Source organism: Phoenix dactylifera, chromosome 1 (assembly GCF_051530095.1).
Source record: "Phoenix dactylifera cultivar Ajwa chromosome 1, Ajwa_hap1_PhDact_Kaust_v1.1, whole genome shotgun sequence".
NCBI lineage: Eukaryota > Viridiplantae > Streptophyta > Magnoliopsida > Arecales > Arecaceae > Phoenix > Phoenix dactylifera.
The window spans coordinates 51,499,533-51,526,333 of record NC_143190.1 but is presented as its reverse complement, the minus strand read 5'-3'; the positions used below and the strand labels follow the sequence as shown (position 1 = coordinate 51,526,333).

Sequence of the window (26,801 nt, the reverse complement as noted above, 5' to 3'; positions counted from 1 at the left end):
TGGCGTCATAGAGATTGATGATGGAGCCTTTGTAATCTTTGTAAAGCCTTTGATATTAATGAAAAATATATATTTTTGGTACATTTACGTGTAATCTTTGTAAAGCCTGGCCCGTTCTATTTTACACAAATATAACAGTGCACATAACAATCAATCTAACAATGCGAAGACAGATATTTTTTGATTTATATTGATGATGGAGTTTCACAGTACATGACTCTAAGAGGCCAAAAAAATTTACAACTTTCAAAAATTGTACATATATAAATAATCAATCTAACTCTACTGTCTCGCTAATTATAACATTAGGTGAGATGCTCTCTTTGAACTGTTGAATCCGTGCTTCATATGAATTTTCCCATCCGGTAGCACAAGGAAGATGATATTTTCGCCAGTTGGTCGCTACTGGCGGAACGGGATGTCCCGGCAACAAGAACACCTTCAAAATTAGAAATAAGAAAATATTAATAGCTACAAAATTATAAATAAGCAAAATTAAATATTCGCAAGTGTTGTGAACGTAGTACCTCAACAAAATGATTTCCATTTACGAATCCGATAGCGATATCTTTGCGGAATAGAAGAGGTACTGGCACAGAACGGAGAGGTAGGAAGGTCAGACATTGTTGCAACGAGAGATGGTATAGGACAACATTATAGCAGGATACTATAAGATGACCCATGTCCGGCATAGTCATCCATCTGTCATATGGTGGACAATCATCATAATATGATAATGCATGAGTGATCTCAGCAATCGTCCCTTCCACACCATATAATGTGCGATAGTGGTCCGAATGACATTGCAACTCTTGCAATAAATCCTTCCTAACACGCACCCAGTCATCTTCTCCAAATCCCAGTAAGTCAGCTATTGCCCTAAATCCGCAATTCCCATCAGCTTTTACATCCTTGATATGCTGGATGTATGGTCTCAAGGCAGAAGGAATAGCATCAATATAGATAATGGGCGTATGTGACTGGGCTCTAGTACGAAAAACCTGCAAATAATATCAAATGATAGAAAATATGTAACAATGGCAGAACATGTCCCGTATCGGCACATCTCGGCACGACACATCCCGTATCGGCACATCTCGGCACGGCACATCCCGTATCGGCACATCTCGGCACGGCACGTCCCGACATGTCCCGTATCGGCACATCTCGGCACGGCACGTCCCGACATGTCCCGTATCGGCACATCTCGGCACGGCACGTCCCGACATGTCCCGTATCGGCACATGACATACCGGCACGGCACGGACCGTCCCGTAGACGTTGTGATACCTATTGTAAGGAAATAAATATTTGGTACTTACCTTTTGCTTGGGCCGTCTCTTTTGAATCTGAGTAGATGGATTGCGGATGGTAACTTTCTCAACACCAGGTGAATAACTATCCTGTCCAGATAGAACCAACTCAAACGCAGACGGGTCACGTCGAGTAGACGTATCAACCTTCAGTGAAGCGCGCCCACGTGAACCGGTCTTCCGTTTTGCAGGCTCTAAAAGAGGTGTACTATCTGGACTTGCAATCTCTCGTAACTTCTTGATCATCTGCAATTGAGAAGCCCCATCTAACTTCTTGAATCGTAGCGCAATCAAATCTAACTCTGCATCACAACTCAACTGAATTGGCTGCACGGGGGGGGGGTAGGCAGAATATCAAGTTTCCTCCAATGAGGATCTATGCAGTCGAGAGGAATGGGCCGACCTTCCACCCTGTACCGCGCAATCTGGTGAGCACATGGTATACCATGTGTGCGTCGAATAGCGCACCCACAATTTGAATCATCAAATCCAACTGAATTGGCTCGTTTCGATTGGGCGAGGACATGATTTAACGCACTTATAGATATGAAACCTCGCAACTCTTTGAATTCAGCTGGCTTGAAGTTGTGCTGCACTATCAATAAACTCTTCTCCAATGAGGCTTTAACGGAGCTGTGCTGCAACTCAATCAATCCATGTATTCTAGTCCAAGATGACTCGAAACTTCCTTGGCTTGATCCAAGCTGCTTTTTGAGCTTTGCATGTGCACTCTCGACCCTAGTAAACAAATGAAAGTTAGATATAAGAATTGAGGCAAATTAAAATTAAATGAGTCTTTATTTGTGATACCTATTTGTCGTCACATTTCCGTAGTGCCTGCATGTATCAGTCCACGCCGCAACAAATCTTTCCTTGTATTTGCTCAGCCAAGTATCTGACACATACTGTAGTGCATCTGGATAGGTACCGAACTCTCTCTGCAGTGCACTCCAGCGATCATTATACTCGTCTTCCGTGGAGGACAGCACTAGTACATTCCAACTCATAATAAATTTATCCCATTTCTCCTTCAATTCGAAAAATTTTTTGCACTTGGCCAAAACATTCCTACTAATATTTCATCTACATAATAAATGTCTAGCAGTAGGAAATACTCTATGAATTGCATTCATCAAAGCCAAGTCTCTATCTGTAACAATCAACTCAGGCAAAACATCATCAGCTATGACACTGCGCAATCTCTCTAATGCCCAAGTATAGCTTTCTTCCCCCTCAGAATTTAAGTATACAAAAGCAACTGAAAATGTCATGTCAGTAGATGTCACCCCCACAATCTCTAAGAGCGGAAGACGATACCTATTCGTCTTGTACGTGCAATCCATTATCAACACACGGGGAAATGCACGGAACAAATCAATGCTGCCAGGGTGTGCCCAAAATAAGTCATGCACAACATCCGTATTAGTACAATTCCTATGCCACTCAATATATTTAGCCTCTGATAATTTACCTAATAGATGTTGCATTTCAGACCTCCCGGCTTTCTCTGCAACCTTAAACCGTTGACGTACATTGTAGATAGTCTTGATAGTCGTAACATTGAGGGCATCTCTTTCCTTCAATGTGGATAATATGTCCTTTGGACGAACCAAACTCTTCGACATATCCACTAACAATTCCGTCTCCTGCTCAGATAATCTCCCTGCATATGAGTGCCCCTCCAGATTCTCTGCAGCGGGATGATTGTGCACTCCACATACGACCAGTAATATCCAATCATCCGCAGTATCCAATTTCTTTCCTCTTAATGCAAAAGGGCATCCACACTTCTTTGTCCCACAGGCAGTCTTTATTCGCTTTTCTTTTGTGGTTCGGTACGTCCCACCCCTCTCACAACCTAACGTAATTCTGGGTTTCTTAGAAATGGTACCTGCATCGGATGATTTGATTACAACAACAAAACCATTTCGCCTCCCAGCTTCACGACACCAATTACACAAGTCCTCTCTACTCTTGAAGATCTATACATTAAACAATTTATGTAAGTACACAGTTGTAAAAATAGCTCGCTAAACTAATACAAAATTGCACAATATATTATAATACCTCGTAAGTTGTAAATTCGCTTGTGTAATCCAGTACAAATTCTGATCCAATTATACTCGATTCGGTTGTAGCATAGCCCTACATATAAAATAATTTATCACCAAGAATTAATGAATCAGAGGATCTGTTCGGCACAAAATTCAGCACGGCACGCGATTTGGCACGAGAAGGCTTCTGTTCGGCTGCAGAGTGCCGAACAGAAGCCTTCTGTTCGGCTTCAGTGTGCCGGACAGAAGCCTTATGTTCGGCACTGTGCAGCCGAACAGAAGCCTTCTGTTCGGTAGAGCGTTGCCGAACAGAAGGCTTCTGTTCGGTAGAGCGTTGCCGAACAGAAGGCTTCTGTTCGGCACTATGCAGCCGAACAGAAGCCTTTTGTTCGGCGATCCAGTGCCGAACGGAGCACGAACCGTGAAAAAAAAAAACTTTCGAAACAAGGTGGAACACGTACCTTTGCGGCCGATTCTTCGTCCCAAATCACTAGTTGCTTGTCCATGCTTCGAATGGGGCTTAAATCTCCTTCAAAGATCGCCTAAACGATGTAAATGGATCGAGGGGTTTAAGGGGGGTTTGAGGGGTGGTTTTTTTTTTCCTTTTCAAAACGAAACGGAGGAGGAGACGGAGGAGGAGGAAGGGGGGTGTACTGAGAAAATTTCAAGGGCAATATGGTAATTATACTAAAGGTTAGTTTGGGTATTTTTTTTTTGGTTTTTGGGGGGTGTCCTGAGCAATCGGGGGGGTGTATTTAGAACTACCCGACTCACGTGCCATCCCGTCCGACGCGGCACTACGGCCAGTTCGGCCCGTGACATAGTTATCCAAATATTATAGCAGTTTCTTGAAAAAAAAATTTATCTCTTTAAAGAAAACTCCTTCAAGTTCCGCCTCTATTTCCTTTTAATCGGTTATTACTTCCCTAATTCCTCTCTGAGGTGCTGCTCGCTCTATTATCTCTGTTACTTTTTGCCTCCATCTCTGGACTAATTTCTTGGGGATCGTGGGCTCTAGAAGATGTGTCGATTCCGCCTCTAGATTCCTTTGGTTTTTGCTCCTCTAATTTTTCCGCAGCGGTTTATGGGAGTTTGTCCCTCCTTTTGGTTTTCCAGGTGATGATCTGTTCTTGTTCATTATTTTCTCGAATTTCTTTGCTTTCTGTGGAATCTTTCCATATGCATTTTGTGGGCTTAATAAAAAACGATTTTTTTAAAAAAGAGACCGCTGGTTTTGAGATCAAGAAGGCGAGTCTGGGTTGCGCGCCTGGGGATCTTCTATTGTCGGATGATGGGATGTATGCTTGCTCATTCTTGAATTTCTGTTCATATGTCAGCTTTCCCCTAAAATTGTGTATAAATTTATGATTTCTGGACAATTACTGTAAATAATTGAGAGAATTGTGGCTTAGAATTTTTTTTTGTAATGAGTCTGGTGGAATTATCTGGTGGAACATTGGAGAAGGCTCAGAAGCAGCGGGTTAGGAGAGGAGTGATGGAATGAAAGGAGCATGCTTTTTTTGTGACTCAAGAGTTGGAAAAGAAAAAGATTGTATGAGGGAAGACTAAGAAGGAATGAGATTCAGAAAAACTCGCTTCGTGTGATGATTTCAATTTCATTTGAGCAAATCAACAATCTGTAAGGGTTGTATTGATTGGCAGTATAGGATATCTAGTGGAACATATTATTGTCCATCCAGGTTCTACTCTCCAAATTTTATTTCGGATCGTCGCTAGAAAATGGGAAAGCCTCAATAAAATTTTCTTTTTCCTTTTAGATCCCTTTTAGATCCCTTTTATGATTTGTTTGGTAATTATTCATGTACACCAGAGACTTGAAGCATGATTACCAATTTCATCTTGTTTTCTTATAAAGTTTTCTTGAGTCTGCTTATATAAAAAAAAACCTTTTCTTTTGTTTGCTACTACTATGTTTGACAATTTTGATCTGATTTTTGGCTGTCTGGTTGAATGCGGTGGTTACCAATTTGAAATTGATTTCACCACACCAAACATCTATTGAGTACCTGACCATGTGACTTTCCCCACTCATATTTATTCCCAAACTTTCACAGAATATTTACTGACTGCTGCTAGTTTTACATCTCCAATTGCACATGCATATTCTCCACTTCTTAATCCATGAATTATCTTTTTAAGAATCTCAACTTGCAAACCCATATTCAAATGTGATGCAACCATGTATAGTTGAATGTGAGCAAGGGTGGATATGATCTTTGTGGCGTCATTTTTAACCCTTCGGACTTGTGTGTTGTCAGTAATTCAGATTCTTGTTGCATAACTTGTAGCAACCTGAAGATCATTGAAGTCTGTTAGTTCTGTTAACAAAACCTACAATCACTACGTATTGGGAAAGAAAGATGGAAGATGTTTTCTAAGTTCAATGCTCTATGGTATATTGGTAGGTGAATGCTGAGAACTCTTGCCTCCCAGGTTTGATGCATCATACATGAAGTTCAGTAAGAAACCATGCACTAGGATTTGGAGTAATGTACTAACTGCAATGCATGACATCTGTACAAATTAAGCTGCAATAATATGCTTAGAGTTCCAGTTGGATATGGTGCATTTGGATCTTGCATTTAAGGTGCATCCATCACATAGAGGAAATAATCACACCCATGCAGCTAGTTTTCCATCCATAATGAACTTCTCTTTTATATAGGCGTGACTGATTACTACTTGATCTCTCTCTGTCTCTCTCCATCTATCTTGTAAAGTGTATTTCATCTATTCAACTATCTTATATGCTCGACTTTGATATTATGCTTCCATTTATTTTTAAGCATCAATGTGCTGTACATTTGGTACTATCAAGATATGTGTCTATCATTTTATAACAATTTTACAATTTTTTCTTTTAAAAGGGAAAGAAAAGATAAAGCATCATCTTGGTTTACTTGTTTCACCTCTTATTATACCTCTACAGTTGCCCATCAAAATAGAAATCATGTGAGTGCATGTTATCACACTCATGATACCTGACTAGAAACAGGATATATTTTCCACAAGATTTGGCTGGAATGGAGAGTTGAGGTTCAGATGCTCATGTAAAAAACGTTCAGTTGATAGCTTTATATAGTTCAGAATTTTGTTATAAAAAAAATTATGAATGCTTTTAGTGGTGAAACATTCTAATCTGTGTTATCACAGAGATGATATGGAGGCAATAGTATTTTCATGTTTTTTCCCTGTTCTTAGATAAAGTGTGCTAACTACCAAAAAATAAAGCGTGCTGAATACATCTTGAAATTAAATAACCTTTTATTTGTTTCAAATTTTCTCCCAGGGTATACGAGCTGATCTACACTTTCTAGTGCTAAAAACTTGGTGCTATCTTTGACAGTTAAGTCATCAAGAACCTACCTTAGTCAAGTCAGCAACTTGAAAGATTAGTAAAAGATCACAGCTACCTGTTACAAGGCATGATGCTGATTTTCATTGTTCAATTGGATCCATGTAATCTCGAAGGTGGTAGCTTGTTCCTTCTCTTGATCTTATGCCTTATTTTGATTTTGTAGAGGTCAATCTGAAATTTAGACAACCAAACCATGTCTTTCTAAACACATTTCTTAGATTCTCCCCATTGCCTCTCAACAGCCAGTATTCTGTTTCTCTATGTATTGAATTATGCCCATTCCTATCAAACTGCTATGGTGATGCCTTATATCAGATCCAGACAAACCAATCAGAACCAGTCCTTACTGTCAGTATGAATTTGTATCATCTTTATGCTAATATGCATGCATGTTTCCTATATGCTTTTGTCACATTTTAAACTCTTTTACTTATCTAACTATCACATGCCTCCAACTTCAGCTCTGACTGTTGGCAGTTTAGTCTTTCATGACTACCAGGTTAGGACTGATCCATTTATATTTTACATTTTCTAATGTCAACTACGTTTATCTACTTGTCTTTTGACATTATCCTTTTGACTAAGTAATGCTATCAGACTTTCTTTTTTACTCTTTTCATTAACTTTACTTCTTTCCATGTTAATTTAGCAAAAGATGCAGTAAAATGCAGACATGTTTTGCTAAAGAAAGGAGAATGCTATCTATGACATTTAGTTTTGAGGAATGACCTGTTGATTTTGTGCTATACAAAATTCTGAATTCAGCAATGACAGTTTATATTAGCTGAGACCCATAAGACATTTACAGAGGAATTAGTTCTCACTATGTGTACTGTTTGTCGTAGACTTTTTTTTTTTTGGTGGCAAAGGGTCAATAAAGTTCTTTTTTGGACATTGACGAATCAATCTTTGTTCTAGACAACATTTTACGTTCTGGTGGGACGGGGGGCATCCCACCTGTCTCATCCCCTTCCTGTGAAAAAAGGGGAATAGGACATAAGAGTGGTAATTTATGACACGATCCGTTAACCCGACTTGCAAACGGCCCACTTTAAGCAAGTTTTGATTTGACATAAACGACTTTCGATCATAAACGGGTCAACCCGTCTGGACTTGTTTATTAAATAGGTTGGGTTCAGGTTTAGAGTTTTGATATGTTGAACCCGATTTGATCCATTTAATAATTGGGTCGGGTTATTATCTGACCCATTTAGCCTATATAAAATCTGTTTAATCCGTTTGAAACCTGCTTAAGCTGTTTCTGACATGTTTAACCTGATTCGCTTAACTTGTTTAACCTGTTTACATCCATTTAACTTGTTAAAAACCTATTTAACCTGTTTAATTCGACTTGATCTGTTTAATGAATGGGTTATGTGGGTCGGGTGAGGTTACCTGTTTAATAAATAGGTCAGGTTTGGGTTGACAATTTTTTGACTTGACCTGTATTCGACCTAACCCATATCTGACCCGACCTAACCCGATTGCCACCCCCTACCGGGGTGGGGTTGGGACTCCGAAACCTATCCATACGGAGAGAGAATAAGAAAGAGGAAAGAAAGAAAACAAAGATGAAGATAAAGGAAAAGGTGAAAGGAAAGAAGAAAAAAATGAAAGAAAGGAAGGAAGAAATAAAAGATAGAAGTAAAAGGAAAAAAGAAAGAATGAAGGAATAAGAAAAGAAAGAAAGGTAGAAGAAAAGGAAAGAAAAGAAGAAAAGAAAGAAGAGAAATAAAGAAAGGAAAAAGGGAAGAGAGATGGAGGATATTCACCAGGATGCATGACTAGGACTACTGTCGGGATGGGACAACTGGGCATCCCATTTCATGAAGAAACCGAGACACCTTCGTCTCACGGGACTTAAAACCTTGGGTTGTAGGGTCACTGGTGTATTCAGCAATTCTCACTTGCAATGCATCAAAATCATAGTTCGTCTTATTGGCGCATATTGCCCCATCTCGGGCATTACTGTAGTGCACTGGTAACACTGGTACCGAATCGAGCTTCAATATGGGGGGTGTACCGAGTCTCAGCATGTCGAACTGATTCTTGTATTGGGCGTACTAACACTGTACCAGCATGGTATCAATACGAGGTTCAGTACCAAGATAGTGAGCCTTGATCGAAACCTTTTTGTTTAAATATTTCTGAGCTTGACAATTACTATATAGTAGGTGGTCCAGCATATATTTTTTGCTGATTATGAAAATGTAGAATCATTTAGTGGTTATCAATAAGGAGAACTATTGGAAACTAGCATCCTTATAATCATTTTGGGGGGTTTAACCCTATCACTTTCAAATTGTTCTGTTGCTGTTGAAACATTAAAAATTAACGTTTGTTATATACTTACAGGGAAGCCGACTTTAATATGTTCAATATCTCTATTATTCGATCTTCTTTTGACATTTCATTGCCTTTTCTTGGAAAGAGTTTGAAAATTCAGTTTTTGAAACTTTATGGCAAGCAAAATTATAGGAAAGCTCACACTTATGCAATTTTTGTGGAGGTGAAATATCAAATTATGAACTAATCAGGTTCTATGGGCTTTATGGAAGGTGCCATAAAAGTTTACAGCAGACAACCTTAGTAGCAAGAAACTTAATCTAGGGTAACGACCTACATTGGAAACTCCTAGAAAACTCAAATGCGCACCTGCTTAACACTTCCTTACTTAAAATGCTTTAAAGTATCTACTTCCCTCCAACCACACCAACTCCCTATTCTGAAACTAAGGGAAAAACTTCTAAGTGCTGTACTACTATACATGCTTGTGCCACAAGGGTTTCGCTAGGTAGCAACCAATGTTTGTAGATATAGTACTAGATATCTCTCTTTTTTCTTCCCATATTGTTAATTTAGTGGTAAGGTACAAGGATTATGCACTTTGAAAAAGAGGCAGGACATTGAGGAGAGAAAAAGAAAGAACATGAAGAATGTGATGCAGGTTTGGGAAAACATTGATGATCTTTATGAAACAAGGAAAAGGACAGTTGAATTTAATGGAGGAGAAAAGGATCAATCACCAAAAAAGGTAGTTCTTGATTAAGGGAATAAAATTCTAATATTTGGTATTGTGCAATATTTGAAAGGAATTTAAAACTTCAATTGCTCTTGTTTATGAGAGGCAGGAGGATTTCCAATTATCGTTTAGTTTTTGAAGCATTTTTAATTTCATATTTTTTTATTTTGATAGGGTGAGACTTTATGTGTAGTATGTTTTTAGATATCAGGTATTCAGGAAACAAGTGCTGGTGCTGGTCTTTCAGTAAAATGGCACTTACCTTATAATTGAGTATAATGAAGGTATGTACATCATGATGGCTGCATTAAAGTGATGGTATATCATCTGTATTATCAGGATTGCTCATGCAGATAATAGTTATGTGGCATTGCCTTTGGAATGCTAAAGTTAGTTTTGGTTATCAGATAATTATGAGCAATGATCTGCAAATTTTTCTTTGACATTATATGAATCACTGTGCTGGATTGATCTTGTTTAATTAAGGGGAAATTTTTTTAGTTCTGAAACTTTAGGTGGGTTGGACTATGTAACCCTTGCTATTGACAACAATTTAACTGTTATTTCTTGATTGATCATGTATATGGTCTTTCATTTGAGGTTTACTGTCAGCCACAGAATCTAATCTACCCATTCTAAGATACAAGATTGATTGAGAGCTAGTCGTAAAGTGAGTAATCTCCAATTATAACATGAATTCTAGAAACTTGAAAATGAAATGAAGTTTATAATATTGACCATCAATTTTTATTGTCTGGGTAGGATTATATATGTACTGGTTCGTTATTCAACTATATATTTTGGTTTAAGACAACCTGATTATAATCTTTTACCAAGATTTTTGCTAAAATTAGGTTTTAGTTACCAATAAGACAAATGCTTTTATATCAGAAATTGAACTGTATCTGAATAAGAAAAAAAAATTAGCATTCAAATAGTACCATATACTTCTATTACATGGATTATTAGACATCTATCCAGATTTTATTAGTGGGGCCTGACAAAGCACTTGGGGTTTTGAGTATTTAAAGATTGATCGACTGAATAATTGCAAAGGATGGAAGTCTCATCTTATCATGTACTGTAAAAGTACAAACCCTTCATTAAGAATGAAACAGAAAGAGGTTACCCAATATTCAATTATGGGTGAAAAGGAGACTAAAATATTAGAATTTGAGAGATCGAAAGTTGCATAGCTAACCATTTGTGTGGCTGCATCCATTGTGAAGATATCCTAGAGAGTTTATTTCAGCAGCTAGCCACTAAATACTAGGAAAAACATTGGTTTCTGATATTATGACAGTTAATGTTAAGGTGCATGAGACATTTGAGGGTTGTCTGTTGCTTCTTCATTGTTTAGGTTCTTCGTTGTATTGTTTTCCATGTATAACTGCATGTGCAATGGTCGTCTCATGAAAACCCTTAACGTGTTCATATTGTATGCTTTTTAAATATGCATCATGTTATCTCTATATTATATGCAAGTCATCAAAAACATGCCTTTTATATTCAACCATGTTACAGATTCCATCTTGATAATTATCGCCTAAGTATTTTAATAAATTTCACTAATTCTTGTTTCATTTAAAATTGTTTTTGTAAGCAGAGACTGATCCAGAAATGAAGACCAGTATCGATCGTTAAGTTGTGGATGTACAAAAAGCTATATTGCACTTATGGGACAGAGAAACACATTATGTACTCATCAAATGCTTGATCTGGAAGCAGAGCCAGGCTATAGTCGACTTCATCCTGATCACTGCATTCTTCAAGGCAACATTCATGACTACCCTGGCCAAAATATACATCTGGCACTGTCCGCTTCAGGAAATGCAGCAGATCTTGAGCACCATCAATTTCGAGATCATCATAATGGAAGCATCTATTGTGGGAACCAGTATAGTAATACTCCAAATTGTCATTCAGTCCCAAATCTTGATGTAGGTGCTGTTGCTTGGATAAACTTTTATAATCCTTGTATTTTACCTTCATCTTCCCCTGTACCTCAGAATATTGGTTCTGCCAATCAGCTGCCACATTTCATCGATCGCCAGACTATTGGAATTCGTGGGGATGAGTATGGTAGAAGTAATCATTTCTCTCAAAGTCCGAGAGGATCTTGCAAAAGAAAAAATACAGAAGCAATTCAAGGAAACTTGTACCATGCCAATGGCTCTGCAAGCTCAAATTTATCTTCAATATATCTCTCTCAAAATTCCAGACAGACACATTGGGAGGAGCCATATGGATCTGGTGTTAACATGTTGGCTTCCACAACTTCAAATCCATCTGATTATCAAGTTAACAGAACTTTACCGAGCATAGAAGGATCTTTTAGAAGTGCGAGGGACAGATCTAGTTCCTTCAGTATTCAGCCTGAATTTGCATTTGTACGCCATTTTAACTATTTACTTCCAGGGAATTATATGAGCCAGTCCTTTCATCCTGCCGGTAATGCATGGGCCGCACAGGTTGGAAATAACATTTCTAATGGAGGAAGTTCCAATTGGAACTATACATACGCAATGCCCGATTTGCATGGTAAGCACTTTATTTTCAAGAAACTGTATCATGATCAATGAGTATTGTTCAACGACTATTCTTCATGAAGGCATCACCTTTTTATATATAATGGAGGCAAGATCTGTTGTTTTGCCTGCCTAATTTATGTTGCATTTAGAAGCTAAAGTGTATTTGGTAATTTTGCTATGGGCGGCTTGTATTTCACATCCATATATGTTCCATGGGTTTTCTGTAAGAGGTTGTGTGTGTGTGTCAGTGAGTGGGCTGGGTGGCTTGGTGTGGGCTTGCTGTTTTGCTCGTTGAACTGACAGGCTAGCTGGTATTGAATAATTCTTGTGTTTCACTTAACTGATGAGCCAAATGATATACAACTAGCCTAAAGGAGAGGATTTCTCTACACACACACACACACACACATATATATATGTATATGTATAATTTAAATTGAAGTTTTCTCGTACATAAGACTCTATTTTAACCAGGACTTTCCTGCTTTTGATAGGTAGATCTGTCAGTTTTGGGGCTGTTGAGATGGCAAATATGAGCGACCAAGGATGGCAGGAAATCTCATCCAGTTTGCACCCTGCATCTTTGCCTTATTTTCAGCAACATCCACAGCCTGTTCAAAACATGCAAATTCAGAGTCATAGCCATCATACTAGAATACTGGCTCCTCCTTACCAGCATCTGCTTAGTAACATGCACCCCAACAATCCAAATCCTTCTAATAACAGTCTCCTATCAGGTTCCAGATTCCTATTCTTCCCATCCAATGCTGAACAGGTCTATAGGCCTTCTCGGCAGTTAGTCCAGGCAACTCCAGAAGTTAGCCATGAAAATGTAAGGATCCTAACATCAGAGGTGAGTCTTCCCTTTCATTTTCTGCTTCCTCTTATTTGGCATTAGGGAGACATGGCATAAAATGCACATGGATACTTCTTCAATATTGTAATAACTGAATTTGGAAATGTGGAAGAGATCCAACAGTTATTCCTTGAAGGATGCCAAGAAACTGTCATTAAACTATCTAATTTATTGGCAACATCCATTCTGCTCATTTCATTTTATTTTATTTCATTTTGCACTTTGTTTTCCAAGTTTATCATGGTTTAATCATCTCCTGTCCTTTCTGCTTTTTGGGTGCATATCTCCTGTCCTTTCTTTCAATTGCTTGGCATGTCTAGTGATATGAAGTATGAAACTTTATGAAATTGCTCCTATTTTTATTAAATTCTAAATGTTGGCTATATTTTTTCTGGTTCCTGTTGGGATAGGATGTAAAGAAGTGATGCACAATTGTTTTGCCCTGTCAAGTTCTGGCAATTGAGATCTTGGGAAGACAATATTAGGATGTAGAGGCCATTTCTGAACAGCCACATAATATTCCATTTGTGGTATATGTCAGAAAGGAAACAAAAGCAAGGTTCTTTGTTGGCATGCTGCATAAGAAGGGCATGCAGAGGTGGATACTTGCCACTACTAAATAAAGGATCCTTTGACAGAGAAATGTATATATATTTGTCCAACTCTGAAACGTTAGTTCTTTAAGAATTAATGGAACTAGCAGACAAAATCATGTTATTTAAATCTTCCTTTTTTTCCTTTTTTTTTTGAGGTTTGAAGTGCAGGGGAATAGCTGATATGAGGGAGTTCTATGTTAAAGAAAACTCATGATGAAATGAGTGAAGGCAACGCCACTGAAGTGTTAGCTCAGTGGAACTGGGCCTTACTTCCAATCCCGTGGTTCCGAGTTTGAAACGCGCGGGCGTCGATTAAATTATGGAGACCGGATGCTCCCTGCTCGGACACGTGGTTGGGAGGGCTTATTGGTCCTCTGGTAGTCTTGGTGGTGCCCGGTGTGAAGTAGTCACACGGGGTTCGAGTCGGAGCCCAGAGGGGTAACCTAGCCGGACCACGGGTGGGGAGGGTATGAGTAAAACCGGCCGGGATACCCAACACACGGTCATTTCTACCCGCATCAAACATTCTCCTGGCGAGGTGGGGGCCTAGTGGGGGCTGCTACGCGGGGGTAGGCTTGTCCTTTTCTCCCCCTTCTCCTTTTTCCTAAGAAAAAAAAAAAGAAAAAGAGTGAAGGCAACAATGTTTCCAAAAACTTGTTTGATTATTGCATAAGTGGCCCTCATGAGTTCATGATCTCTGGTAAACCCAGATTTCTGCAAGCTATGGTCCATATTGACTTGGCCGACATGCTGTGTACCTTGTAACCGGGCTCATAACTGGATGGCTAATCTCCAGAATTATTGTTATACTTCATGCAACATAATTAAGCTCCACCTTTTATTTTCTATCCTCAAGGAGTGGTCAAAACTTAATTTTCAGCTTTTCTGGTCCATGCAGGATCCGGATTTTGTGGAACTCCCATGGGTGTTTGGAGAAAGCAACATTGTTGATGAGCATCATGATATGCGACTGGACATAGATGGCATGTCTTATGAGGTAAATGAATTTTGTGGTTTATGGGGCTTTTTGCACCTGCAACGAACTTAATCTGAAATCACGTACTCTTTAAGTGAGTTGTTCTGTTTAAAATCTTCAACACTTTTGCATTTAGATGGTTAATAATGCATTTGAAGAGGTGCCAAACGTTGCATTTGGAATACGGAAACTATAGCCAGTGGCATTGCAGAATCATTGCAAACTTGGATTTGTCACTAGTAGTTTTTGTAATATGTTACTCTCTGGAACCACTACAGGAACTTCTAGCCTTGGAAGAGCAGATTGGAGATGTCAACACCGGATTAACAGAAGAATTCATCTTAAAGAATCTAAAGACAATCATTCATGGTCCACAAATGTCCTCACTGCCAAATCAAACGCACAAATTTGCTCCAGAGAATGAAGCTTGCATCATATGCCAGGTCCTTTTTCTTGAAACACTATAATATAGTTAATTGTGGTGAATATAACCAGCTAGCCCTATCCATTAAATTGGGAGAACATTTTATGACTGAGGTTGATCCATCCATGGCCAAGGAATCCATGGCAATGGACAGACTTGCCAATAAACTTGGAAGTCCAGTTGGCAGGGTGAGAGGCTTGAAAACATAAATAGTGGCATGGTGAGGAAATGGATGAAATGCATCTATCTCTAACAAGATTCGTTGTCTCGATACCGGATGCGGTACCGGTGCTACACTAGCATAGTGTCGGTACGGTATGGCGTAGATTTTTTTTTCAGCGTATCGAATGTCGGTACGCCATCCATACCGGATACCGATACCGAATCGGTATGATACAGTACGCTCCGTATTGTTCGGTTCGGGCCGGTATGGCATATCTTGATCTCTAATATAAATATTGTTAGAGATAATTGGATGTTGGAACAGTACCCCCAAATCCTTGGTATACCGAATTGTAGAATATTGACCGCTAATAAACCAGCTTTAGTGGTTGAAATATGCAACTGCACCAAATTAAAGTGCAAGTATCCTGGTAAGCTGAGTCCAAAACAGTTCTCTGGGATACAGTGCTGTTCTGCAATCCTCAAAATTAATCATTTGTAGGACCTCAGATGGATTTATACAACTCAGCATATTCTATCTCAGTGAATTTAGCTTCTTCTTCATCATTGATAATATATAGTTTTCTGGGTTTGCAGGTGGAGTATGATGAAAAAGAGAGGATAGGAATACTGGACTGTGGTCACAGCTATCATGCTGGCTGCATAAGGCAATGGTTGTCGGTAAAGAACTTGTGCCCCATTTGCAAAGCATCAGCTTTGACCAGGGATAGAAAAGATGGATGAGGAGGTTTGGAGCAGTCACGTTAATCTATATGCTTGACAAACTCATCTATTTTAAATTTTTAATTAGGCATGGTGGATAATTCTGCTACTCACACCATTTAATGGCCCTCTTAGTTGAGCGGGTGAACTTTGCTCATCGTAACTGTATAAAAGCAAAATGATGTATTATTTTGTTCAATTACAGAATGATATTTTCTATATCCAATGTTTCATGCATGACTAAAAGATAAACAATATGTATCCAGCCCATTGCCAGCGAGACTGCTTTCAGTTCATATAGCTTAATGGTGGGCTGTGAGAGAAAGATGTATAGGTCTGCCAACTATGTGGTGGATTAATAGCTAGTTTATCTACTGCTGCAGGGCATGTATGATGCCCATTAATATGATTGTGATCGCTCATCTACTAAATGCACTCCCACCCTCGAGCAAAGCCAAGCTAAGCAAAATGTAGTTTTGTTATAGAAGGGAGAATGTCTGCATTGCTTTAGAAATGTACAGATTGCAACCTTTAAGCAGTGACAGGTTCAAAAATCTTAGCGTGTAGGCTCAGAGCAATTTGCCGTCATCATAAACAATAGAGCTACGGCCCCCAAATTTCAACTGCTCATTTCTGTTTGAATAGAGGCCATCAAGCCTGTTTCAGGTTGATAAACTCTTTATTAGGCTTGCATGGATATGTAAAGTGGATGTTGGTGGGGGGTGGTGGAGGTTACCATCTCGGTTCAAGTGGATGGGTCTGAGTTACCAAGCACGCCGGTACACGAGAAGAAGGCTACGATCTCCAGGTTAGGCCAACCTGCAGAGCTACCATTTGGTAATTTCCCTTGGATTATAGCACCACATCCACCCTCCACCTAGTGGCAATCTAGCAAATTAGAGTAAATAAAATATATGGTTTGATCGATTAATACTTGTTCAGATAACCTTGAAAATAATCTTATTAATCATTTGCAACTGAATTTTGTCGATAAACTGGCCAGTACTCTTAATCTACGAATCTATAGTCCCCTAACAGACCAAGGTTTAACCAATTGTACGATAAAGCAGCGGTAAGATAAAAGATACAAAAGCAAACTTCCAACCAAGGATTGCCAAATCGGTATCGAGTATCATACCAGTCGGCGCCCAGTACGGGTCGGTACCTATTCGGACCGAACCGGTTTATACACTGGCACGCCCTTTTTTTTTTGAAGTTCTCTCTCTCTCTGAACTTTTTCTATAAATTTAAGTCTAATTTGATTTTTTTATATTTTTTTGATGTTTTTCGATATTTTTCGATGTTTTTATGATCCCAATTTAAGCCAGATGATGCATCTTATTGATTTAAAATGATACAAATTATAAAATAAACAACATAAAATATCTTCAAATCAAGATACAATCAATTACATACTTTTAAAGTTTAACAAATAATAATATCTAAAATTGGATCGAATAGCGATGTCTCTCGTGGATATCTGGATCATCAGCATAATTAAAAGGCACATCAACCCACCCCTTTATCCAAGCGGCGTTGTAGTCTTGTATGGTCATCCTATAAGGAACGCACGCCAGATTATAAGCACTCTCGGATCTCTTGCTGAAGCTCTATCTCCGAGAGGTGTCCTCTGGCTGATAATACGGCTGTGGAGAGGCCTATTCGAATGTACCGGCAGCAAAATCCGACCCGTGAGATGCTCCGAATTACATACGGTAGAGGCCACCTAAAGATGCCTCAAACGTACCACATCCATATCTGTATCCGTATAAGTCATAGGCTATCTATAGCTGCGAATAATAGGATCTAGTATATGACTCTGAACCTGATATGTCTATGGATCCTACTCCACGTGCGAGGTCATATGTAGTTGCATTGTGTCCTCCTGAACGACCTCGAAGAGCCCATCTTTTATATGCAATCATATCCTTGCGGGCTCTACTAGATCGTGCATTGTGGTCCCTATCTTGTGCAGCATGCGTAAACTGGGACTCACCAGTGTATCGAAACCACCCTCCGGTTATGTCTCATAAACTAGGACTCCTCCACTTTCTTCAGTGCCAGCAGATCCATGACCACCATAGCCGTCATCACTGCTGCTCCAGGACTCCTCATCGACACTCTTTATTAAGGCTGCAGGTGCCTTTTCTTTTTCTTTTTTGGTTTGCAAGGCAGCTGCCTTCTTATCCTTCATGCCCCTCTCTGCTTGGCTATGTCGCTCTCCTGACCGAGTCGACTGGGTGGCGTAGTGGCCTCGTCCGAGTATCTCTCGATCATGTCTTTGAGAAGATGTCTCGGACAAGAAGTCGTGGTGACTGGCTCCCCTGCGGCTGTGACTGATCAGCTATAGAAATGTGTGGAATATTGTGCTCGGCCCATTGCCCTACATTGACTCTAGCCTCGTTGGCTATGAAGCTGGCCAGTCGTGGAGGCAATCCTAGCTCGTCGAGTTCCGGCTTCTCCTACTGGCCCATAAGCCATTCGATCATAGGATCATCATCATCATCAACGAAAGCATTATTGATTAGATCTGCATACTTGAGCTCCACTTTCTTCTGAATGCACTTTAGCCTCAACCTCCGATTGTAGTGGACATATACAAGGTTGTTGGGTGCTTCTGTGTCAAACGTTCCTCTACTTGTTGTGGATAAGGGCGAAAGTGAAACATTTGCGCTCATAGCTACTCGAGGAGATCGTTTGGAAGAGGATCCGGATAGCTAGCCGCTTAAGATTTTTTGCGGAGAGCCCAAAATGAATCCACCATTCAGCTGCAAAAATATTGATTTAAAATAAATATAAGATAGTATCATATTAGTAACCATGTAACGTCAGATGAATGTCCTCCTGATGGGTAACATGCCTGGATTCATAGTTGTCTTACTCGTGACAGTTGCCCACTGTCCAAAGCTGTTGCTACCCTCTCTAAATAATTTAGTCTGTGAAAAAGAACCGTAGAAGATGACGGTTAACTTACATATGCCACTTAAGTCAAGTTACCTCTTCTAGACATGGAGCCGCGACTTCTGGATCAAACTCCATCTTGTAAATGACATAACGCAGAGCTGTTAAAAGTTCGTCATCTATACCAATTTCAGCTATGTTGTACTGAAATCAGAGGTTCAGATAGTATGTTATACATAAAGAAGACCGTCTTAATAAAATTATACAAGTGCAAGAGCAATCTAATTTTTAATATTCTTGCTTACATGCTAGATGCAAGTTCCTACTCATTTGGTAGTCTCACCGTCGCTCAATGATGTCGATGTACTCCTAGGCATGGGCTGGATCTGCCTCGTTGATCTGAGCTTTTGCCCTCTCCATCATGTAATACAGAAAATTCATCTAAGGGTACCTCTCGCTACATATATTTTTTGGGCCCTCGGGCATGCATAAAAAGTTACTTATTTCTTAATTTTTTTCTAAATTTAGGCCTAAACTACTGTGCGCATGATCACATCAAAACTTGAATAAATGAACACCAAATTTTTATATAGAGTAGCTTGCATAGCCCTAAATACATTTTTGATTTTATATTTTTTAATTTTTTTTAAACAATATTTTTTTAATCTAAAAATATATTTATAATTTTTAAATATTGTATATAATTCAAAAATTAAAATTTTTTATGTCAGCATATACTTAGTCCATAGATCTACAACATATAAAAATACTCAAGGCCAGATCGAAAAATTTGGCATGATCTCCTCTTATTTTTGCAATTTTTGAAGGTCCTACAAAAAAAAAAGGAAAGAAAAAGATAGGAAAAAGGAAGCACACCTTATTTATCCTTGGCTCTTCCTTCTGGTAGCCTGAATCAATGTTGTAGATTTTTTAGAAAAAAAAGTCTTGAATCCACTCACATGGTGTTGGGAAGGCTTTCTTCGACCTTCCCCTTCAAGGGCGTTCAGCTTTTAAAGCCGACGTCATGCCATAGCGGGATGTCACTATGAGCTGTGGCAACCCCCACAGGGGCCCCAGATTCGGTGTGAACTGCTAGCGAACCGAGCGGTTTGCACCGAATCCAAGTCGAACTGGATCCGTCCGGCTGCTCCAATCAAGTTCTAGTCATCTTGGTTTGCATCGAATCCGAGTCCCTGGTTCCGTCCGGCTCCAGTCGGTTCCAGCTTGATCCAAGCAGGTTTCGGCTATTCCAGCCCTTAGGTGGCCGGAACCGTTTTCTAATGGCGAACCAACCCAGTCGGAGACCGGGTCAGTTCAGTTTAGGCGGAACCGGCCGGTTTGGCTCGGTTCAATAATCCTTGCTTCCAACAAACAAAATAATCAGCTTTATTTAGAAATTTTAATGGAGGATGATCATGCTTCAAGTTTCATACAATTTCACAACTCAAGGATGCAAAAGCAAGCTTCCATTTAGCAAGCAGTAAACAAAACTCAATTCATCTTAAATGCATCATTACCTAGCAGGGGATAAAAAGCCAAGTGACCAACCAATCATTTAGCCATAGAAATTTTTTTTTAACGAGCGCAGGGTATCCAGGAATCCAATAACTGAATGCAACAGAAGCTTGTGTTAATCAAAAGTAATAGCAATACATTGAATGAGAAGCAATAGTCTGAATGCAACAAAATAACAGACTGCAAATATGAAATCCTATTCTTTAGCCATCTCAGGCAAAGTCTAAACCTCCTCAAACCATGTCATGACCAGCAAAACTTCTGTGCAAAGGAGAAGCGTCTTTTATGTGCCATCCCAACAGCATCCTTGTATCAACAGGTCCGGCAGCATTTGAAATTCTCCAGTGTTTCCCTAGATTACAAGATCAACTACCTTGTTTCCCAGGCCTAAGCTGAGCAGCAACCGACTTTCTTCACAGCAGATACATCATCATTGGCTCCCACATTAATCATCCGACCCTTGGGCAATGCTGCTGGATCATCACCAATATCGAGTGCCTTCCTGCTGACCACACAATATATCTGAGCGAGCACTTCAGTGAAGGCATTCTCCACATTCGTTGATTCCAGAGCAGATGTCTCCATGAAGAAGGTGTTCTCCCTCTCAGCAAAAGCCTTTGCATCTTCAGTTGAAACTGCCCTAAGGTGGCGCAAGTCAGCTTTATTCCCAACGAGCATTATTACAATATTGGAATCTGTGTGATCCCTAAGCTCCTTTAACCATCTTTCCACATTCTCAAACGTGACGTGACGAGTAACATCATAGACAAGGAGTGCGCCAACAGCTCCTCGATAATATGCACTTGTGATAGCTCGGTATCTATTGCAACAGGAATAAATGAACACAATTTGTCAATAAACTGCATCTAGGAGGATAATATCACTATCTAGTAATAGCATTGTAAGTCAATAAATAACAAGAATGTGAGGATTGGCTTAGAATGAAGGTAACTGTAAGAAGACTGAATGACAGTAAATTTGCCTATATAAAGAGATATAGCTCAGATTTCAGAACCCAATCTCTCTTAAGTAGCACTAATTTATGTAGGACATATCTGACACAATCCAAAGTAAACATTTAATTTCAGCAAATCATCTGGAGATCATTTGCTTGTGCTAAATGAGGCTTACCTCAAGTTTACATGTTATGCATGCATGCCCTCCATTCTGAAACACCCACTTAGCAACCTAAGCCATTCTTTCTTCCCAGACATCCCAAAAATTTTTCTCAAATGATGATGTTCATGTCCATTCATTTCTCCATAGCTTCAAATTATTTTAAAGAAATATTCAACTCTTAAATAATAGATAATCATGAAAACTGCATACATGCTTGGGTAATTCTCCTCTTGATTGGTTGGGCCTTACAAAGAAGCATAAAGAGCATTTTCCATGACTAGATCTACCATATAAAAAATTAGATTTCAGGTTTTTCTTTCCAACCAGCGCTTATTGTCTTGGATGGATAACATTAAAATGTTTTTCCAGATCAACTTCCTCGTTATTGTCTCACACTTTCAAGCAAGTTTGTAAATCCAGTGGGATGGGGGTACCCCTATTTCCCCACGGAATGGGACGCCCTGCTGTCCCACCCTACCTCGGCAGTCCCATCATGCATCCTAATAGATATCCTCCATCTTTTTTCCTTTCTTCCTTCCTCTTTCTTTCTTTATTTTTTCTTTTTCTTCTTTCTTTCCTTCTTTCTTTTTCTTCTACGTTCCTTTCTTTCCTTTCCTTTGTTTTTCTTATTTCTTCTTTTATTTATTTTTCCCTTTTTATTCTTCTTTCTCATTCCTTTCTTCTTTTTTCCTTCCTTTCTTTCATTTTCTTCACCCTTTCTTTCTTTCTTTCCTTTTGTTTCTTCTTCTTACCATTCACTTTTTCCTTTCTTTCATCTTTCCTTCCTTTTTTCCTCTTTCCTCTTTTTTCTACTCTTCCTGCATGAAGAAGTTTTGGAGTCCGGAACCTATCCTAGTCCCGTTTTCTCACAACAACAAAACGGGACAGCCTGAATGCCTCTCCATCATGGGATTTAAAGCTTGCTTCAAAGTGACTTCTTTTCTTAAGCTGGCCCTAATTCGTTTTTCGAAAAAACATAATGAATTAATCTTTCTAAAATCCATGAGGATCTAGCCAATACAATATTGGTTTTTGGAAAATGACATATAAGAAGTATAAGCTAACACATATAAGACAGTAAAAGAAAAATTTAGGCTTTATCCATATAAAACCATAATACTGCTCTATTTCAAGAATACGAATCAACTCAACTGTAAAAAAAAGACAAAACAGATTGGTCAAAACAAATGTGCAGTGTCTAACACATAACATGACTAGTTTCTGTATTTTTCAATATTATCGTGCCAGATCCTTAAGCTTAGGTTGCATTAAAATGACACCCCCAATTTGCATTCAAAAACAGTTGTTTGTAATTAAGAACTCATCACTATGCATCAAAGAAAACTAAGAATTCTATGGCATCACCAGGTATAACATACCACATCAAATAAAACATTTTAAGGATCTAGAACTAAATATCCTTTTTAGAAAAATGTGACTAATCAATTTTGCTGAAATGCTTAAATATCTAGCCAATACAATATTGGGATTTGGAAAATAACAGAACTATAAGTTAATGAAAATAACAGAACTATAAGCTCATACATATAAGACAATAAAAAATAATTTTAGATTTCATCCAGAAAACCTCCATACTGCACTATTTCAAGAATACAAATGAACTCAAATGTGAATGTTGACAAAACAGATTGGACAAAACATGTGCCCAGTGTCCAACACATAATATGACTAAGTTCTGTATTTTTATTGTCATGTCAAACCCTTGTAATTGATAGCAACTCATCACTGTGCATCAAATCAAACTAAGAATTCTATGGCATCACCCAGTATGACATAACCCCACCAAATAAAACATTTCAAGGAGTATCTCATAGATCCTCTATCCGTCTTTCTTCATGCTGTGTTCTAATTATTGAACTTAAAGATACTTCTTAATCATCTGATTATGTCAACTTGAATCTTCAAGTCACAGATGTTATATCCATCACACCTTCTTGGAGAATGTCTAATATACGATCATCCATCAGAGTTCAGACATCAAAGTTGCATGGTCAGAGTTGATGGAGGAGAGGAGAAGAAATATGTAGGAGTGATACTGGAATTAGTGCAATTGATTATTATAGAAAAGAAGAAGCATTTAATAGGATTCAAGGTTTTCAGAAATATGAAACTAATTTGACATTACAAAATATGATGGTTTAACATGAATAAATTTTTCTAGCATATTTTTTCTCATTTTTTCACAGGTACACTGAGATCTTTATGTTTAACTATTTTTTGGTAAAAGTTATCCTATCTCAACAATTTAATGCTGAGTGCACATACCACTTCTTTCTTTATTCATTTCAACTAAAGGCATACGCATCTTAATATAATTTTTTAACTGAGCTGAAGATGGAAAAGGAAAAATGCAAGGAATGATCAAATCAAAGTACTTCACGCTATGCAACATAATAGATTTGGAAGTACGACAATCATGAAAAAAGAATTTTCTTCCACTACTAGTGTCAAAATGGGACCAATGTTTCATCATAAACATAATCAAAGATCTCCACAGTATTCAATAAAATTGACATTGAGTCAAAGCCAGCCAATTTTAATGCGTTTATATTAAAAGTTGCATACAAGTTGATGTGATGTAACATGGATTAGAATAAAACAATTAGCCGTTTAGGATTTGATTTGATTTTTGTATGTAAGCCATTTTTTATTCTTATTTGAGGGAAAACTGCTTTGTTTTTCAAAGTGCAGAATATGATTGCTGAAGGGGGGATAAGCAAATGAAAAATCAAATGAGAAGAAACTCCATCTTTTTTCGGGTTCAGGTTGCACAAGGAGCCCAATTGAAAATCAAGCCTTCAAGTTTACAAATTTTCATGGTATTTACTATTTATTTTCCTCATTAAGGACTTCTACAACATTCCCAAGAATCATAGCATTCCTAAAGCACATATAATTAAAGACAACATGTGAGCAATTAGAAAGAGCTAGGATCCAAAACCACTGATTACAATTTTCTAACTTGGATGCCAATAAAGATCAAGACTATGTCCTAGTACAACGAAGAAATCCTTCTAAATGATCACCATCCATCACCTTTAACATAGTGCCAGGTTCTTGGTTACTAGATTGAGTATCCAGCCTGCCAAACAAAACCAATTCGAAGGGTGGTGCTTCAAGAAGGCTACATGAAAAAAAGGCATCTCATTGCATGAGGCTCCCGCTACTGCAGGGTTTGGAAAGGGTTGGATGTATGCAACCTTACCCCCTTCCATGTTTTTAGCCCATGACACCCAGGTCACCATGGAGCAACCGTGCCATTGCGCCAAGGCCCGCTCTCATTTCAAGCAAGCTACGTACTAGTATTTTTATAATAAATGGAGAAATATTTAGATTCTATAGAACTATGCATGTAAATTAGGCTGAGATCGAAGATTGCTTACTTTGGTAGGTGTTCCTCATATGGCTAAAGGGCAAGGGAAGTCATTGAGTTCAATGACAACAGAAAGAAATTCTTCAGAAATGATCAAGGAAGCTCATCATCCCGAAGTGATGAATCCCCTTTCCCTTTTCCACCCTTTCGTATCACTTTTTTGGCTCTTATTTGATCAAGTTTGGCACGATCATGTCATTATCAAGTGCACCACATATTAGTTATACAACATAAAAACATCAAAGGGGAGGCTCCCATCAGGTTATAACCATCCTAATTTTCAAGGAAAGACAGTATTTCAGACATCAGGACTGATTGCAATTTTTTCCAGCCCTCAGAGGATAAGAATTGACCCGAAAGGATTCCAAAACCAATTCCTTATTCCCTTATTCTGCAAAAGCTAACAGATATCGGAGAATTCCACCAGACAGCAAACCGCGTACAGAACGCCAGAAATACCCAAAAAAACAGAAATTTTCAAACAAGAAATGATACAGAGCACCCTAAACTTCCATCAAAACATCAAGAAATTAATGGATCTTGCAAACTAACTCACACCTCGTGCCCGATCTGAAGCCATGGCATCCAAAACCAATCAAACTAAACAAAAAACGAATGAAAAAGAAGCTAACACCCGAGCCGACGAGATCCGATCTAGATTGAGCAGAAGCAAGAAAGGAGGAGATCGAGGGAAGAAAAATTCGGACCTTTCTTGGCCGGCGGTGTCCCAAATTTGGGCCTTGACGACCTTGTCGTCGACGTGGATGCTCCGGGTGGCGAACTCGACGCCGATGGTGGACTTCGACTCGAGGCTGAATTCATTCCTCGTAAACCTCGATAGCAGGTTCGATTTCCCGACCCCCGAGTCTCCGATCAGCACGACCTTGAAGAGGTAATCATAGTCGTCGTCCGCCCTATACGTCATTCCTCCTCCTCCTCCCCCCCCCAAAACCACCGCCTCCGCCTCGCTGCCGCCGCCGCCTTCCTGCCCTCCTCCGGCGACCAGATCCGAGCTCCCTCCGCCGCCCTTCGTTCGTCTCAGAAGAAGAAGGCACCGGTCGTCGCTTTCGCGAGGATTCTTGGCATCGAGAGAGAGGGAGAGGGAGAGACGATTTGAAGCTTTGAGTGCAAGAGATGAGACGAAAGACAGATGGCGTATCTCGGTTCGCTCTCGCTGAGCGCAAGGAGTTTCGAAACGGATTTGGTTACGATGATCCGACGGAACTCTGTACTCTAATTTATAAGCAATCGGTATCGTCGGAAACGTCGGTACACGTCAACAATTACTTTTTTCGTATTGCCCCCTATCGAACTTAAAATTTGAAAAGGTAATAGTTTTCTTGGCAGTCCATGAGTTAAGTTTGCGCGGAGTTAGAAAGGCTACTTGAGATTAGGTAAGAGACGATCCAGCGAGACGATGGCCGATTGGGTCAAAATAGAAGGGCAATGGATCCTATTTAATATTTGATGTGGTCTGAGTCTAGATATGTATATCTGAATTAATTTAGTTAATCTTCAGATCTGATTAGGACCCTCATGTAGAAGGGATCATAAATAATAGTTTTCATATCTTCAATAGTTTTGACAAAAAAGATCATAAAAATGTTTTTGAGAGTGTCAATGGAATAACCTTCGATGTCCGCTGTGTGGTAAGGGCAACGAGACTGTCAATCATTTGGTCGTTCTTTCCCGTATTTCCAACGATATCTAAGTTTCCTTACTACAAAACTTTCATGTTTGTCAAGTGCTAGCTATGGTTCTAACTTCGGGATTATCCTGGCAATTACAATATTGATTTTGGGATAATAGATTATTGGTATGTTTGGAAAGAAAAAA

General features: G+C 39.0%; 4 protein-coding genes across 15 annotated transcripts; 1 reads left to right on the top strand and 3 right to left on the bottom strand.

Moving 5' to 3' along the window:
* Positions 1 to 331: 331 nt before the first annotated feature.
* Positions 332 to 1,706, bottom strand: LOC149768735 (uncharacterized). Its single transcript, XM_089925287.1, has 2 exons — positions 1,323 to 1,706; positions 332 to 1,001 (listed from the first exon to the last, which is right to left on the bottom strand). Exons 1-2 carry the CDS (start codon positions 1,557 to 1,559, stop codon positions 480 to 482), a joined length of 759 nt encoding a protein of 252 aa, XP_089781413.1. The 5' UTR covers positions 1,560 to 1,706; the 3' UTR covers positions 332 to 479.
* Positions 1,707 to 2,318: 612 nt separating this feature from the next.
* On the bottom strand, positions 2,319 to 4,017 carry LOC149768734 (protein FAR1-RELATED SEQUENCE 5-like). Its single transcript, XM_089925283.1, has 3 exons — positions 3,829 to 4,017; positions 3,381 to 3,458; positions 2,319 to 3,295 (listed from the first exon to the last, which is right to left on the bottom strand). The coding sequence occupies exons 1-3, from the start codon at positions 3,871 to 3,873 to the stop codon at positions 2,393 to 2,395; spliced, it is 1,026 nt and encodes a 341-aa protein (XP_089781409.1). The 5' UTR covers positions 3,874 to 4,017; the 3' UTR covers positions 2,319 to 2,392.
* A 167-nt stretch (positions 4,018 to 4,184) lies between these two features.
* Positions 4,185 to 16,255, top strand: LOC103722690 (putative E3 ubiquitin-protein ligase ZFP1). Of its 12 annotated transcripts, none has more exons than XM_088705752.2 (8): positions 4,202 to 4,483; positions 6,678 to 6,859; positions 9,980 to 10,052; positions 11,375 to 12,309; positions 12,794 to 13,152; positions 14,650 to 14,748; positions 15,006 to 15,170; positions 15,911 to 16,255. In XM_088705752.2, exons 4-8 carry the CDS (start codon positions 11,445 to 11,447, stop codon positions 16,055 to 16,057), a joined length of 1,635 nt encoding a protein of 544 aa, XP_088561878.2. In that variant the 5' UTR covers positions 4,202 to 4,483; positions 6,678 to 6,859; positions 9,980 to 10,052; positions 11,375 to 11,444; the 3' UTR covers positions 16,058 to 16,255. The 12 variants fall into 12 exon arrangements, with proteins under 12 accessions (XP_088561876.2, XP_088561902.2, XP_088561878.2 ...); XM_088705755.2 differs by lacking the exon at positions 9,980 to 10,052 and adding an exon at positions 7,208 to 7,245; XM_088705750.2 differs by lacking the exon at positions 9,980 to 10,052 and having other exon boundaries at positions 4,185 to 4,483.
* A 4,291-nt stretch (positions 16,256 to 20,546) lies between these two features.
* LOC103722689 (ras-related protein RABA1f) lies at positions 20,547 to 26,172 on the bottom strand. Its single transcript, XM_008813330.4, has 2 exons — positions 25,673 to 26,172; positions 20,547 to 21,272 (listed from the first exon to the last, which is right to left on the bottom strand). Exons 1-2 carry the CDS (start codon positions 25,888 to 25,890, stop codon positions 20,840 to 20,842), a joined length of 651 nt encoding a protein of 216 aa, XP_008811552.3. The 5' UTR covers positions 25,891 to 26,172; the 3' UTR covers positions 20,547 to 20,839.
* Positions 26,173 to 26,801: the final 629 nt, after the last annotated feature.